The 14,292-nt window shown below is 34.1% G+C and overlaps 2 protein-coding genes across 4 annotated transcripts in view; one reads left to right on the top strand and one right to left on the bottom strand.

The window, feature by feature from the left end:
* LOC102527007 (olfactory receptor 2B2) overlaps positions 1-14,292 on the bottom strand; it is a 187,042-nt gene that overhangs the window by 23,622 nt on the left and 149,128 nt on the right. The gene's annotated exons all lie outside the window — the stretch shown is intronic.
* Positions 3,893-7,399, top strand: LOC102534551 (olfactory receptor 2B6-like). Its single transcript, XM_031688259.2, is given in 3 exon segments — positions 3,893-3,966; positions 6,432-7,032; positions 7,034-7,399. Coding segments are annotated over 2 exon segments (957 nt in total). The 5' UTR covers positions 3,893-3,966; positions 6,432-6,441.

Raw genomic sequence — 14,292 nt, 5'->3', positions numbered from 1 at the left:
GGAAGAGCTTGGAAAATACATTTGAGCAAAGACTTGATGGAGATAAGCAAGCAAGGTAGAAATCTGGGGAAGAGGGCTCCCAGCAGAGGGAGTAGCAAGCACAATATTTAGGTCAGAAAGATGCAAAGGAACTGGAGAAGAGGATTAAGAAGAGCTCGGTGAGTAGGAGGAAGATCAAAAGCTTCAGTTTTCTTGGAAGAAAAGAGCAAAAAGTGTTTTCAGAAGGAATGAGTGATCAACTTTAAAATGCTGCTAATAGGTCAGCTGAAGTCTATTTCCTGACCTCTTTGAATCTGGTTAGTCTCCTGATTTGCTTTGGCCAATAAAAAGTCCAGAGGCTTTGCAAGCATCCAGCACTTTTTCATGAACCTCCAACTTAATTTTGAGAACATGCTCAGGATACAAAGCCAGTGAATGAGACCTATGGAATAGAGCCGGGTTGGACCAGTTTTCTCAGCTGAGGCTCCAGCCAGCATCAGCAAAATTATCATATCAAATTGCACTATCCATAGACACGTGAATGAGATTTGAGATCCAGCTGACCCAGGAACTTAAAAGAAAAGAACAGTTTTCTTTTTGTATGCATCAGGGATATTGTGATTATTTCTTACATAGTTACTCTCAAAATAGACAACTGATACAATTTTATAATTCATGAAAATACATATAAAAATTCTAAATAGTCATTAGCAAGTTTAATATAGTGCTGCACAGAAAGCATGACATATTAAAACCATGTGGAGTTTATCACAGGAATAGAGTGGTGTAATATTTGAAAATCAGTGCTATTTATCACTTTTTTTTAATTGAAAGGAAAACCTATAGATTCAGTCAAAGCATATGACAAACTTCAATCCCCATTCATTGTTTCAAAATCTTAGCAAACTAAGAATAAAATGGAATTTCCTTAAGCTGATAAAGTATACCTACAGGAAACCTCCAGCAAGCGTTAAACACAATGGTGAAATACTGATTGAAACAAGGATGCTCATTATCACCACTTTTCAGCATTGTACTGATGACCTTAGCTAGTGTAATAAACAAGAAAAAGAAACAAAATGCATACGGAATGGAAAGAAAGAAGTATATTTGTCATTTTTTTGGAATAACATAATTGTGTATATTGAAAATGTCTATGTAGAAACTATGAAAATAGTTAAGTGAGTTTATCAAGGTCACTGGAAAAATAATCAGTAAACAAAAATCAATCATATTTACACCAGCAACAAACAAATAGAAAATGAAATGTGAAGATCTGTATGAGTCATAATAGTTCACAGGAACCCATCTAATCCAAGGATGCTCCAAATTTAATATAAGGCTTTACATGCTGAACCTAATGATATCCCATGCCTGTCCATCTTACAAAAGGGAAATATAAACTAAGAAAGAGCTTTGGATATCCTGCTTTCATTTACACGTTAAACTGGTTTTTGCCATCTAGACATCATGTTCTCAGCCACCATTAATTTAAACACAAATATCCACACACATTTGTGGCAGTAGCCCAAGGTCTTCCATTGTTTTCTCTAATATGCTGTTCTTCAGATCCTATATCCCCTGGGCAAGGAGTTTTGAATTTATTATCTCCAAGTTTAAAATTGCCTCTGACCCCTAGGCCTTCAGATTTTCACTTAGTCTCTCCAGTATTTAATACTTGGTGCTCCCTAATGTCCTATTATAGGTCTGTCCCTCTCAGTGCTTCGTTCCTCCTTATATAGGAAGTTCTTCCTGAGATCTAGCCCTGAGAAATTCAATCCGCAAGGCTTGTCACTAAAAGAACTCTGTGGCCATGCCTGTTTCGTTCTCTCAGAGAGTAATTGTTAGATGGTCATAAAATAATCCTGTAAATTAACATTCTGGGAGACCTTTCCTTACAAAGCAAGACAGAGATATGCCAATAAGCAGCCTTCTGGGAAATGAGGGTAAGAAGGGGAGGGTGGGAAAGTTGGCACCAGCCAAGGAGGAGAAATTAAATTTAAATGAACCAAAGTGTGTATTTCATACTGTATCTCTGATTTCCTAAAATATTCTGTGAATTTAGGAAAGTTTAACTTCTCTATGTCTCAGCTTCCACATCAACAAAATTAAGATAAAATGTAGCTATTTTATAGGGCATTGGTGAGGACAGTGAGTACCAATGAGATATTATTACTATTATTATTAAACTCTGCAAATTCTTTCCTATTTCCAGGCCTTTGTTAACTGGGCATTATTTCTTAATTTTTCACTTTAAGGACTACTGAAAATTTTGAGTTTACTTATCCTGGTCTATTCACCAAACTAAAGACTTTATTCATATTTTCTTATTTGTTTGGTCCTCTATTTTACTTTTAAACTACTGTTTTCTTTATTTAAATAACCTATTATAAGAACTTGTGGAAAAAAAAAAAAGAAAACCTACATTACAAACATCATTTATCCCCTGACTAATCCCATCCTCATGCCCACTCAGAGGTAAGCACTGCTATTAGTTTGAGAAGTTTTTAAATAGTATATGTTATTTTTGGTGGATTAAGTCTTAATTTTTTGTTTTCTTGTTTTACTTGATGCCTTTTCCTTCTTTCACAAATGCCTCTGTTCTCTTCGGATTGTCCATGTTAAGCATTTAATAAATATCCTTCCTTCTTTTTCTTCATTTTCATAAAATCCTATATAGGCATACAATACATAAAATTATATTTAGAGCACTTTAGTCATTATTTTATATAGTTAAGGTCGTGCTATTTAATCTCTCTTGCATCTTCATTTCCTTACTCAGCAATATCACAGGAAAATCACTAGAGTAGATTATTATTCAGGCAATTCCCCATTGAGGGAGTAAATTTTTTCTCCAACTTTCACAACTATAAACATTGCTACAATAAAAATTCTTGCCTTATGTCTTCATATATTGATCATTTTGTTCCATAGGATAGGTTTCCATGCATGATATTGCTAGGTTGATGGATATATGTGTATTTTCAAGATTTACTGTCCTACTTATTTCTAAAACTCTAGTGACACTTTGAATTTCTACCCATAATTTGAGAGTAGCCTTTTCCCTTCAGTAACATCAGGAACAGGAGTTACTGCTGGCCACTTAAAGACTGGAACAAAGACCTAAACAAACTTCATCATCTTATAACTGAACAGCTTATGAAGAGATTGTTGAATCTGTATGCTTCTAATTAGTCCTATGAGAATTAAAAGCTTCTTGGACAGACACACAAATCATCCTATCTCTAATGCTTAGAATAAAGGTATATAGAACACTTTTCTGAAAATTATTCTGTAAGACATAATGAAATTTGGGTGTTCTGAACACTCATGGACTGTTCATCATCATATCACTTAGAAAAATTTGACTCAGCTTCCGTTTCTTAATTCCATTTATCTGTCTACAATTCTACTTTGCATACATTTGTTATGTCTGTTGAAAATTTAAATTTTACAGCAGAGCAGTCTTGCTTTCTAACCTTCAGTCTGCTATGTACTAGCTTCGGAAAATAACCTCTCCAAGCTTCATTCAAATTTCTGCCTGAATTAATCTCTCACGAAATGCAAACAAACTAACAAAACTTCCCTCCCTGTTCTAAGCCAAATTACAATGTTGTGTGAAACAATTACTATTATTTATTCTTATGCTCCAGCAGGAATATTGGAGTCCAGTGTAGTATTTAAAACTTTTTATACATTAACAGATTCATGGTAATTTCTTGAGAAAATTTAGAAATAAATAATTTTTATGTTTACTGAAAAACAGAAAATCTCAATGTTACAGAAGATTAAATTGCTTTCCAAAGCCATCAAGTAACTTGCCCAGTTGTGCAGGTGACTTAGTGGCAAGATAGGAACTACAATTTTTGTCATTCTTTTGTATCTCAATGCTCTTTCCACAGTAAAAGCTAAAAAAAAGTTTCCAAGACTTTGCTGAAACTCCTCATTATGAATCCTTGAATCTTAGTCATGGAGTGAGAAAACCTGGTAAGTAGCTGGAGGTGTAATGTCAACCAATATACGGGAAGGCAGGTGGTAATTGTTTATATTTATCTAGGCAATATAAATTTAAATATCCTAGTTACATATTTGTCCTGCTTTCCAGAATTCTTATAATCAGTGGCAACTATTTTTTTTTGCCAATAAGGTGCCCAATGCTCCCATAATCCAGCCTTTAGAAAACCTCCATGTTGAGCCTTAATTCAGACTCAGTTTTAAGAATCTATTAAGAGAGAAAAACTACATTTATATAAGATTTGTTTTCTGATGGTATTAAAGTCTAAAACAATGTTGATCCTTATAGTAAAATGCAGTATAGTATAAGACATTTAAAGTTATTATATAATACATAATAATTTTTGTTAAGAAAAGGTATTATAATACTTGTTTACCAAAAATTAGACTGAACAGGAGTAAAGTTAAATATTAAAGTATGATTTGTTCTCTCTTCATTCCCACTCCTCAGAGGTAACAACCTTTAACACTTTTGCACACTTCCAGGTAATTTTTATACATGTGAGAATACTGACATGTATAATATTACATTGCCTTATGTAAACACATGGAAGCATGCTAAATACACTTTCAGAAACGTGTTTTTTTCCCTTGAAGATCTGAGTATTTTTCCACATTCATATTTATATCTGAATTTATCTGTATCCTTGTTTTATTGACAGCTTCATAGCAACAGGCATAGCAGAAGCCTTCTTTACCACTCTGTACTGAGAGGTGTAGAATAAGGGAGCAAAATTAAAATACACTTTGAATAATAATTCAAAAATTGCATCCATCTCATTAAATTCACATTTCTATACTAACAAAATAATAATAAAATAATACTGGGTGGCGCTAGTAAGGAAGACAATTTTGGGATGAACTTTGGCAGCTTTGACTTATACAGTTGGCCCTTCCTGTCTGTGTGTTCTGCATCCATAGATGGAAAGTACTTTTTTTTTAAATTCCAGAAAGCTCCAAAAAGCAAATCAATTTTGCCCTGCAACTATTTACATGGCATTTGCATTGTATTTACAACTGCTTATATAGCATTTACATTGTATTAGGTCTTTTTTTTAACAGTTTTTATTGATTTATAATCATTTTACAATGTTGTGTCAAATTCCAGTGTAAAGCACAATTTTTCATTTATACATGAACATATATATATATTCATTGTCACATTTTTTTCTCTGTGAGCTACCATAATGTATTAGGTCTTACAGGTAATCATAAAGTATATGAGAGAATGTGTGTAGGTTGTACGTAAATACTTTGCCATTTTATATAAGGGACTCCGCATCCTCAGAATTTGGCATCTACAGGGCTCCTGGAACCAATCCTCTGTGGACATGGAAGAACAACTGTATTAGTACCTCCAGCAAACTAAGGACTCTGAACAGCCTCTGCTTTAAAAAGCTCAGAGTTCTTGCATCACTATGATACGTTCATTCACATTGCTGTGTGGCACTATGCCAGGCAATTACATTAAAGATCACATTTATAATTTACATCAGGTAGTCACTACTACCTCTATTGTTGAGGTTGATGGTTTTGGAGTTGTGGTGGAAATGGGAAGGTAAGTTTTCAACTCAAAGAGTCATTTTCCATTGTTGACCCTAGGGCAATTAAGAGTTCTAAGAATTATAAGCAATTTTCCTCTCTGAACATCTCAGAGACATTGGTTCATTATAGTTCCTTTCATTTATGTTAATGTCACCACACCAGAAAGGCAATATTATATTCATTTTATAGATGGGGAACCTGGAGTTCCTAGAATATAAGAAATCGTGCCAGTACTCTTGATTTACATAGTAGAAACTTGAACCCAGGCTTGTCTGGTTCTGAATTCCAAGTTATTAGTATCCTTTTTTCCCTCAGTGTCAGAATACTTTTTATTCATTTACATGCTCATTTTAAAAATCATTTTTGTTTCATATTAGTATCTTTTTATTTTCATTCTATGAGATCCTAAAAGGCAAAAGACATGTTCGTTTGAAATCTGTCTGACAGCTTGCTCAAACCTATCTACATAGTTTTGGGAGTGGTCTAAATACTTTTAATTGTTTCAGATGCTAGAGTAATCTCCTTGGCACTGAGGAGAAATTAGAATGAAAAAGTAATGTACCAGGAATTGTAACCAAAACTTCCTAATAATAGCTATCTAGGTGGAAAGTAGTGCAAAGATTAGCCAGATGACAAAAGAAAAAAAATCAAAGAACCAATTTTATTAAAGCTGTTTAAACCAGGTATTTACCTTAAATTTTTGGTTTTCATTTTTGAAGTGCTGATACAGATATAGAAAGACTGAATTTTAGAAATACTTAGATAATTAAGTATTTTTCATGTTACAACAATATCAGTTCTGTAAATGTCTTCAAACAGAAGAGAAAGTGATTATAAATAATTGAAACAGTCAATAAATATGTTCATTGACTTCCTGAATTTTTATGTTTCAGGAAACCAAGAATGGAAACACTGGTCATGAATCAAATAAATGACCGTATCCCACTGGAGTTTATCCTCTTAGGCTTCTCAGATCAACCATGGCTGGAGTTTCTACTCTTTGTGGTTTTCTTCATTTCTTACACTGTGACTATCTTCGGAAATCTGACCATTATTCTAGTGTCACATCTGGACTCCAGACTCCATACACCCATGTATTTCTTTCTTACTAATCTGTCACTCCTAGATCTTTGCTACATCACAAGCACAGTTCCACAACTGCTGGTGAATTTATACAGCACCAGGAAGGTAATTAGTTATGCTGGCTGTGTAGCCCAGCTTTTCATGTTTCTGGCCTTGGGGGCCACTGAATGTGTTCTGCTGGCTGTCATGTCCTTTGATAGGTTTGTAGCTATTTGCTGGCCTCTCCATTACTCAGTCATCATGCACCAGAGGCTCTGCCTCCAGTGGGCAGCTGCGTCCTGGGTTACTGGTTTCAGCAACTCAGTGTGGTTATCTGCCCTGACCCTCCAACTGCCACTCTGTGGCCCTTATGTACTAGATCACTTTCTCTGTGAAGTCCCTGCTCTGCTCAAGTTGTCCTGTGTTGACACAGACAGCAAACGAGGCTGAACTATTCCTTGTAAGTGTGTTATTCCATCTGGTACCCTTGACATTTATTCTTACATCGTATGCTTTTATTGCTCAAGCGGTGTTGAGAATCCAATCTGCTGAAGGTAGACAAAAAGCATTTGGAACATGTGGCTCTCATCTGATTGTGGTGTCCCTTTTTTATGGTACAGCTATCTCCACGTACCTGCAACCACCTTCAACCAACTCCAAGGACCAGGGAAAAATGGTTTCCCTCTTCTATGGAATCATCGCACCCATGCTGAACCCCCTGATATATACACTTAGAAACAAAGAGGTAAAGGAGGCATTTAAAAGGTTAGTTGCAAGAGTTTTCTCAATCAAGAAATAAGTGTTAAAAAGAAAAAAAACAGGCCCCAAATGGAGTCACTTGTACTAAGCCCATGAAACCAAACCAGGACTTGATACCTAATGCAATTGCAGTCTTAACCCCCCAGGAATGTTTGCTTAGACAACCTGGAATTTCCTGGTCAGCAGTAAGTGAGGTCACCTGCCTAACAGGTCCTTCCCTTCCCCTTGGGAGGGCAATCTTGCCTGAAACAATGCATTTTTTGCTAATAATTTCCCTTTTTGCCCCACCTTTCTGCCTTTAAAAACCTTTCCTTTCTACAGCTATGCAGAGCTCTTTTTTGTTTGCTAGATGGGATGTTGCTTAATTCATGAATTGTTCAATAAAGCTAATTAGATGTTTAAAATGTACTCAGTTGAATTTTTGTTATTTAACACAATGAATATGCAAGTGATAAGCTCTGTAAACGATTAATGTTTATGTTGCTTACTAACTTCAAGTTGCCCTATTTTCATCATTCCTACAGAGAACTTTTGTGTTTATCTCCCTCAAATAAAACTTCATTGACAGAAAGCTACATTAGTCTTCTTTTGCCTAAACATATTTATTGAACAGATACTCAGAACTAGCCTCCCAGTTCACCAGAAACTGTGTAATCTGAACATCTTCAAACTTTACATCAATGTTTGTATAATTTGGTGTAGCTTAGACCCTTCTAAGAATATGGTAAAGGCCAGAAATCATTTCTCTGGTAATATCATACGTACACACGCACTCAGAAACACACATTTTTTTCACACAATTAGAGGAGGTTTACCAAAATCCTAAAAAAAAACAACTTTAAATGAGGTTATCAACTCATGTTTAAAATTTTCAATATCACTTCCATGTCAGCATAATAATAAAAACCACAGTGATTTTTCTTCTAGAATTGTGCTTGGATTTTCCATTCTCTATACTCAGGTTTTCCTCTTCATTGGAAACATCCCTCTTTACTTCCTTTATAGATCAAATCCTAGGCATTTATTAGGCCTCACTAATTTTTCACTTCCTTGACATTTTTTTCATAATTCTCCCAATTATCAATATTTTCCCTATTTTCTTAACCCCTAAAACACTTACAGCCTAGATTTTAAAATAGTACATCATATAGTGAGTTCCAATGATTTCCTGTTTCATACACGTTTCTTGCACAATAGTTTCATTACATTTTAATCTCCTTAAGAGAACATAGCAGTGACTTACTCCTGCCCCAAACCCTCCACTGCAATTATTGTAAAGTTTAATCTGTTAATATGGCTTATAACTCCCTACATGATCATTCCAACCAATGCAAAACTTTCTTCACTTTCATTTAATGCCATGTGAGATTCATCCATTTTGATTCATTTTTTATCCTGTGGTATACTCCTTAGTATGAATGGACCACAGTGTATTAAGCAGGTCTCCAAATGATACTCATCTAGGTGATTTCCAATTTTCTACTACCACAAATAAAGCTGTTATTAACATTGCTATACCTGCCTCTTGGGTATATGAGCTAGAATTTTTCTATAGGTGTGGAATTTCTGGGGCACAGTTATATGTAAATCTTCAAATTTACTATATATTGCCTGTTTCCATTTATTTGTATTATTTTTATTTATTATGGAACTACATCTACATAATTGTCAATAAACTAAAATATTTATTTATGGTAAGTGGAGATGCATGAAGAAGAAATGTTATAGTTACCATTTTATCACCTATAGAAAAGTCAATACTGCTAATCATTTGCCCTTAGAGTACTCCATCAAAAATTTCCTATGCCTTTTTTTCAAAATGTTCATTGTAAAAGACAGCAAGTCTTCAACATGATACATTTACTATCACCTTATAGATGAACTGATAAAACTGACAATTATTAATTGAGAAAGAACTATATGCTAACACTTTGCTAGGCACTGGGGATACAGCAGTGAACGCAATGCTTAATGGGAAGTGAATATATAGTAGAGTGGAAAACTAATGAGCAATTAACAAATACAATAGAATCAAGAACTCAATGTTTATCTTTTTCTCTGTCTTGAATAAGGTGGTAATTTTTGGCACAATGTTGTTAACTACCTCTTTCTAATCTTCCTTACTTTTCTTATGAAATGCTAAGGACAGATACATAACACTTATTGATGTACCAATTGTCTTTCACAATGCCTGCAAATATGTTTGATGAATAAAGTTTATTGAATTCCCAGAGTAATTGGCATTAGGAGTTTTTTGGAAATTGCTGCTGAAGATTGAGTAGAGAACAACAAAAAAGTCACTGATAGAGAATAGCTCTCCTAGATACTCCCACTGAATCCCTGCTCAACAAAATGCCATCCATAAGTGAGGGAATGATTATTCTAGTTATGTCAGGAAAGTTGAGATTTGATGGTGCGCATGCCATTAACGCGTAAAGCCTCAGGGCTGCTGAGTAGCTCTCAGAGGCAACTGTAAAGCAAAGAGAACATAATGACAGGAGCTGAGTCACGCTAGCTCTCCACTGCAATCAGTCCTTAATTGACTGTTTCTCCTCTAAGACAGATAACCCTAGAGATTGCTCCATTTTGTGAGATATAATGAAATTGGCTTGAAACTTTTTAATGGCTGCATGCAGCATGGGGAGAACATGTTAATCAGTTCTGCTCTTCCAAGAGCTGGATCCCTGTGGACACGGAGAAAACAAGATCGTGGTTATCAATAGTTCAACTCTAATAGCCATTATAATGAGATCTCTAGGGTCTTGTTTTTCCTTCCAACTTGTATTAAAGAGCAGCAGAAGTTGAAAAATCACTCTTTCTCTTACTCTAGTTTTAAGTGTTACTGATGACCTCATTATGCAGAATCCCTTAAGATTTTCCACAGTCATCCAGAGCGAAACACATGTATAAAGTTAGCCATATTTCAGTATTCAAGAAAGCAGAAATGGCCTAAGAAAAACTACTTTTATCAACAGATCCAAACATTTCTCATTTTTCAGCTTTTACGATCTATAATTCCATCCTTCCTTTCTCATCTCCTTTCGAACATAATTGTCAGGATAAGTAAGTCACTAGTTCAGTGAAATAACAGGCAGGTTATATTTTCCTTTCACTTAGAAGACAGGAAAAAACAAATGACTCAAAACCCTGAATTTTCTTCTTAGTTGTTTGGATTCATTAATTTGATGTTCATATAAACACAAAACAATTGCAAAATATTTAAAGGTGGAAAACAATGTACTATTACATCTAATCTTCTTCCAAGCTTACTCACACCATTACTTTGAAAATGGCATGAAGAAAATCAAGCTATTTAGTTAAAAAAAAACTATTTTCTTATACCCTCTGATTTCAAATATTATGAAACTGAAAATTATTTGCAATATAGTAGGAGAAAAATATCTCATTGTTTTGATTTGTATTTATTTAATTACAAGTGAGACTAAAAATTTTTATAAGTTTGGGGACCATCTGTGTTGCTATTTTATTAAATTTTATCTCATTGTTCTTTGCCCATTTGTCTTACCCAGACAAGTGTCATCCTTACTTATTTTTAAAAATTTATTTGTTGGAAAAGGCCCTTTGATCACTAAAAATATTTGCTCTTTGTTCCATGTATGTGTTGTAAATATTTTTCTCTGTTTTACAAACTATTAGTAGGCTTTTTCTAAGAACTTATTGAACCAGTGCAATTTGTTCATTGGCCATAAAACTTGACTCCTGTATTGTTTTTTACTTTAGTCTTATTTCTATAACTATAAAATGATACAATTTTAAACCCAGATAACATCCAAGTTTTGCTTCTGAGATGAGTTTTTTAAGGGTCAGTCATTAGTTTCAAATAACATTAGTTTGGGGAAAAATGTAAGCTTTAATGTGTCACATCAGTGAGTACGATTAATGCTTATTCTTGGGTTCTGTGCCCGTCTTAGAGGAATCTCTCTAGACCTTAATTTCACTGGTTGCAGAGATCATGTTATCATTTTGGAGGTTTTTGGGGGGCAAATTTACCTTCTCCAAAAGGTAATCAGTGTGGTTTCCACTTTTTGTTTGAATATAATTTAAAGGCCACGAATGAATCCAATGCAGTCTATCTATTTTATATTTACTACATTCCAGTAACCTTACCAATATAAGTGAAAATAAAAATTACAAATCAGGTGACAAAGAGAAATGTAATATACTTTTGCATTATCATTTTGAAAAATTATATTAAAATAGAAGGAAATTAGACTTTAAGATTCTTCCCTCAGAAGACAGACTAAATCTCATTTCAATTCAAGGATAAAAGGGTGTTCAAAAGCTGTTCATATCTGCTCTACGCTGCCAAACTTTGGTGTTGCCCCATCAGACACCAAGAATATTTTCTCATAGAAATAAAAGTTCGGAGTTTTAGGATATGGATAACTGTGGCCCCAGACAGAAACCAAGAAAAGAAATTTGATTCCCAATCATCTGATGTTATTCCAAGATTTCCCCTAAGAGTATACTCCTCTATTCCCTTCTGCAGCCCAGCCAATTACCCAAAGGAGTATGCAGTCCCTATGATCTCAACAAGAAAACATGTTATGTCAACTTGGAGGCACCATTTTTGATGCTAAGAAGTTAGTCCTTCGTTTTTCAGTCCATCTGGGTCTATAAGAGCTTCCTAATCTGCACTGGTTATCTTCTGAAGGCTTTAGCTGAGAGCTCCTGAAGCCTCCTGAAGGCTGGGTATTCGGCCAAAATGGCAGGTAGACAGGGGAGGAATGCTAATGCTATTTTCTATTTCAATTGCCTCTTTTTTCCATAATTTAACTAACCTATGGCAATTATTCCATTTTGTGTTTTCTCTGAGGTAGTGACACACCATTACTCCATCACTCTAGTCAAATTATAAGAAAAAGGGATTCACATGGCATTTACAACTCTTTTATCTTCAGGAACAAACAAGACTCTAACACATGAAAGACGGTTTGGGGCTTGATTGTCATCTCCTTTCTTAACTTAAGATCTCTGTAACCACTTTTATATAGTATCTGGTGCATTAGACTCATATCATCCTATTGTTACTTTACCTATAATAACTGCACAATCTTCTGTAAAATCCCAAGTAACAAATGCCAACCAAAGGGAAAAACATCAGTGTGGGTTCTCCTTATTAATGTTTTCACTTGGGAATGTTGAAACCAGGTAAGCCTAAATGATTTGAGAGAATTAAGAATATTTTCTTTTCTTTTGGTATACTGTATTTGGCTTTGGAAAATAAATTTACTATAAGAACTGAGAAGTTGAGACACTTTCACCAAAAAACAAGTTTTTTATTTGAAAATCAAAATATTTGTGACAATTTATGTCCTACTCTGCCTTTATTTTTTCCCAGCTTACTAATTGAATATATATTATTAATTGAAGCAGTCTTTGATTCTCTAAATCACACAGCAGTCTACATATTTTATAAGATCCATTTAATAATTTTAGTCCTTTTATTTATGCTTAAGTTGTCAAAGAATCAACATGACTAAGGGCTTAAGGTACGTTTCCTTTGCACCTGCTGCTCTGCTGTTTTCATGTCTGTCTCCCTTTCACAGAGATGCCCATGTGAAGTCCCTCAGAAATCAACTGCCTAAAAAAATTTAAAAGAATTCAAAATTTTTGTTCTCTTAGGTAAGCATGTGTTTGATGTCACAGAATAATTAAATTCCTCATTTTACTCTTCTCTGCGTACGGATTTTATAGAAGCTCTTCAGATAGTATTTTTAAAGAAGGCTGACATACTTCCCTAACATAGGGCATAGTTTGCATGGCAATGACCCAAGTTGATGTTATTATAAATTATGGTAGAAAAAACTATGGTAGATATAGGTTTTTGTTTTTCAGGTAGCTAATCAATTCTGGAATTTTAGTAACTATTAATTACACAAAATAAAATTATTTTTCTTCATAATCATAAAGAAGGAAATATTGGTATTTTTAACAAGAAACCAGAAGAAAAAGGTGACTTTTTATACTCAAAAAGTAAATATAAATTTTACTTAAATTTTCTTATCAATTATAATTATGATATTTAATTTCATTATTATCCTACTATTCCTTACTTCAAATATAAGTCTGATTTTATGAACCCAGCTCTTTTTATTCTTTTTAGCCATAGTAGGGTCAATTTTTTAAATTGCTTTATAAAGTTAATCTTTATTTGCTACATTCTCCTTCTTTTTCTCTCCACTCATCCATACTGCCATGCACCTCTCCTCTGCAAGCTAATCATGTTGTTTTGATGTTTCTAAAAGGCTACCGAAAACAAATTATATCCAAAGTTGCCATTTTATTACTGAACAGAGTATCCTCCCTGACTCTGGCAATCTAGGCTGCACAATTATATTTCTTTCAAAGAAATGAATGATAGAGATCTGAGTTGACAGAATTTCATGAGAATAAGACCTAGGAGTATCTAGTAGATACAATTATAACTTAATTCAAAAAGTGTCATTGACATTATGAAGTAAATGCATACTTAAAACCACATTAATAAGATCATAATAGTCCAGGTCATGGTAGGCAATAGTTTCCCTGAACCTTGTGATTTTCAAATCATATCTTGGATACTGAACTCGGCCCTGGTTGTCAGATTTCCAGAAGGTCATTGTCAACATGAGGGTATTTGGAAGACATCTACTAGGGTGATAATATGCCTGATTACCTTGTTATACGAAGAATCATCAAAGAAAATTGAATGTCTTGTCCTAAAGAAAATTTAGTTTAAATGTGGTAGCTGCCTTTAATGGCTGTCATATGAAGAGAGATTAGATATGATGTTATATTCAACAAAGTTAAAATATTTGTCTTGTGAATAAGGAGAAACACTTCTTCTTTAATAAAAAGATGATGATTATCAGTCAGAATCTTCTAACTCTGAAATAATCTGCCTTACATGTTGGAACAAATGATGTACAG

The sequence above is a fragment of the Vicugna pacos genome, chromosome 20, assembly GCF_048564905.1.
Source record: "Vicugna pacos chromosome 20, VicPac4, whole genome shotgun sequence".
Taxonomy (NCBI): Eukaryota; Metazoa; Chordata; class Mammalia; order Artiodactyla; family Camelidae; genus Vicugna; species Vicugna pacos.
This window is presented reverse-complemented; position numbering and strand designations above follow the sequence as displayed.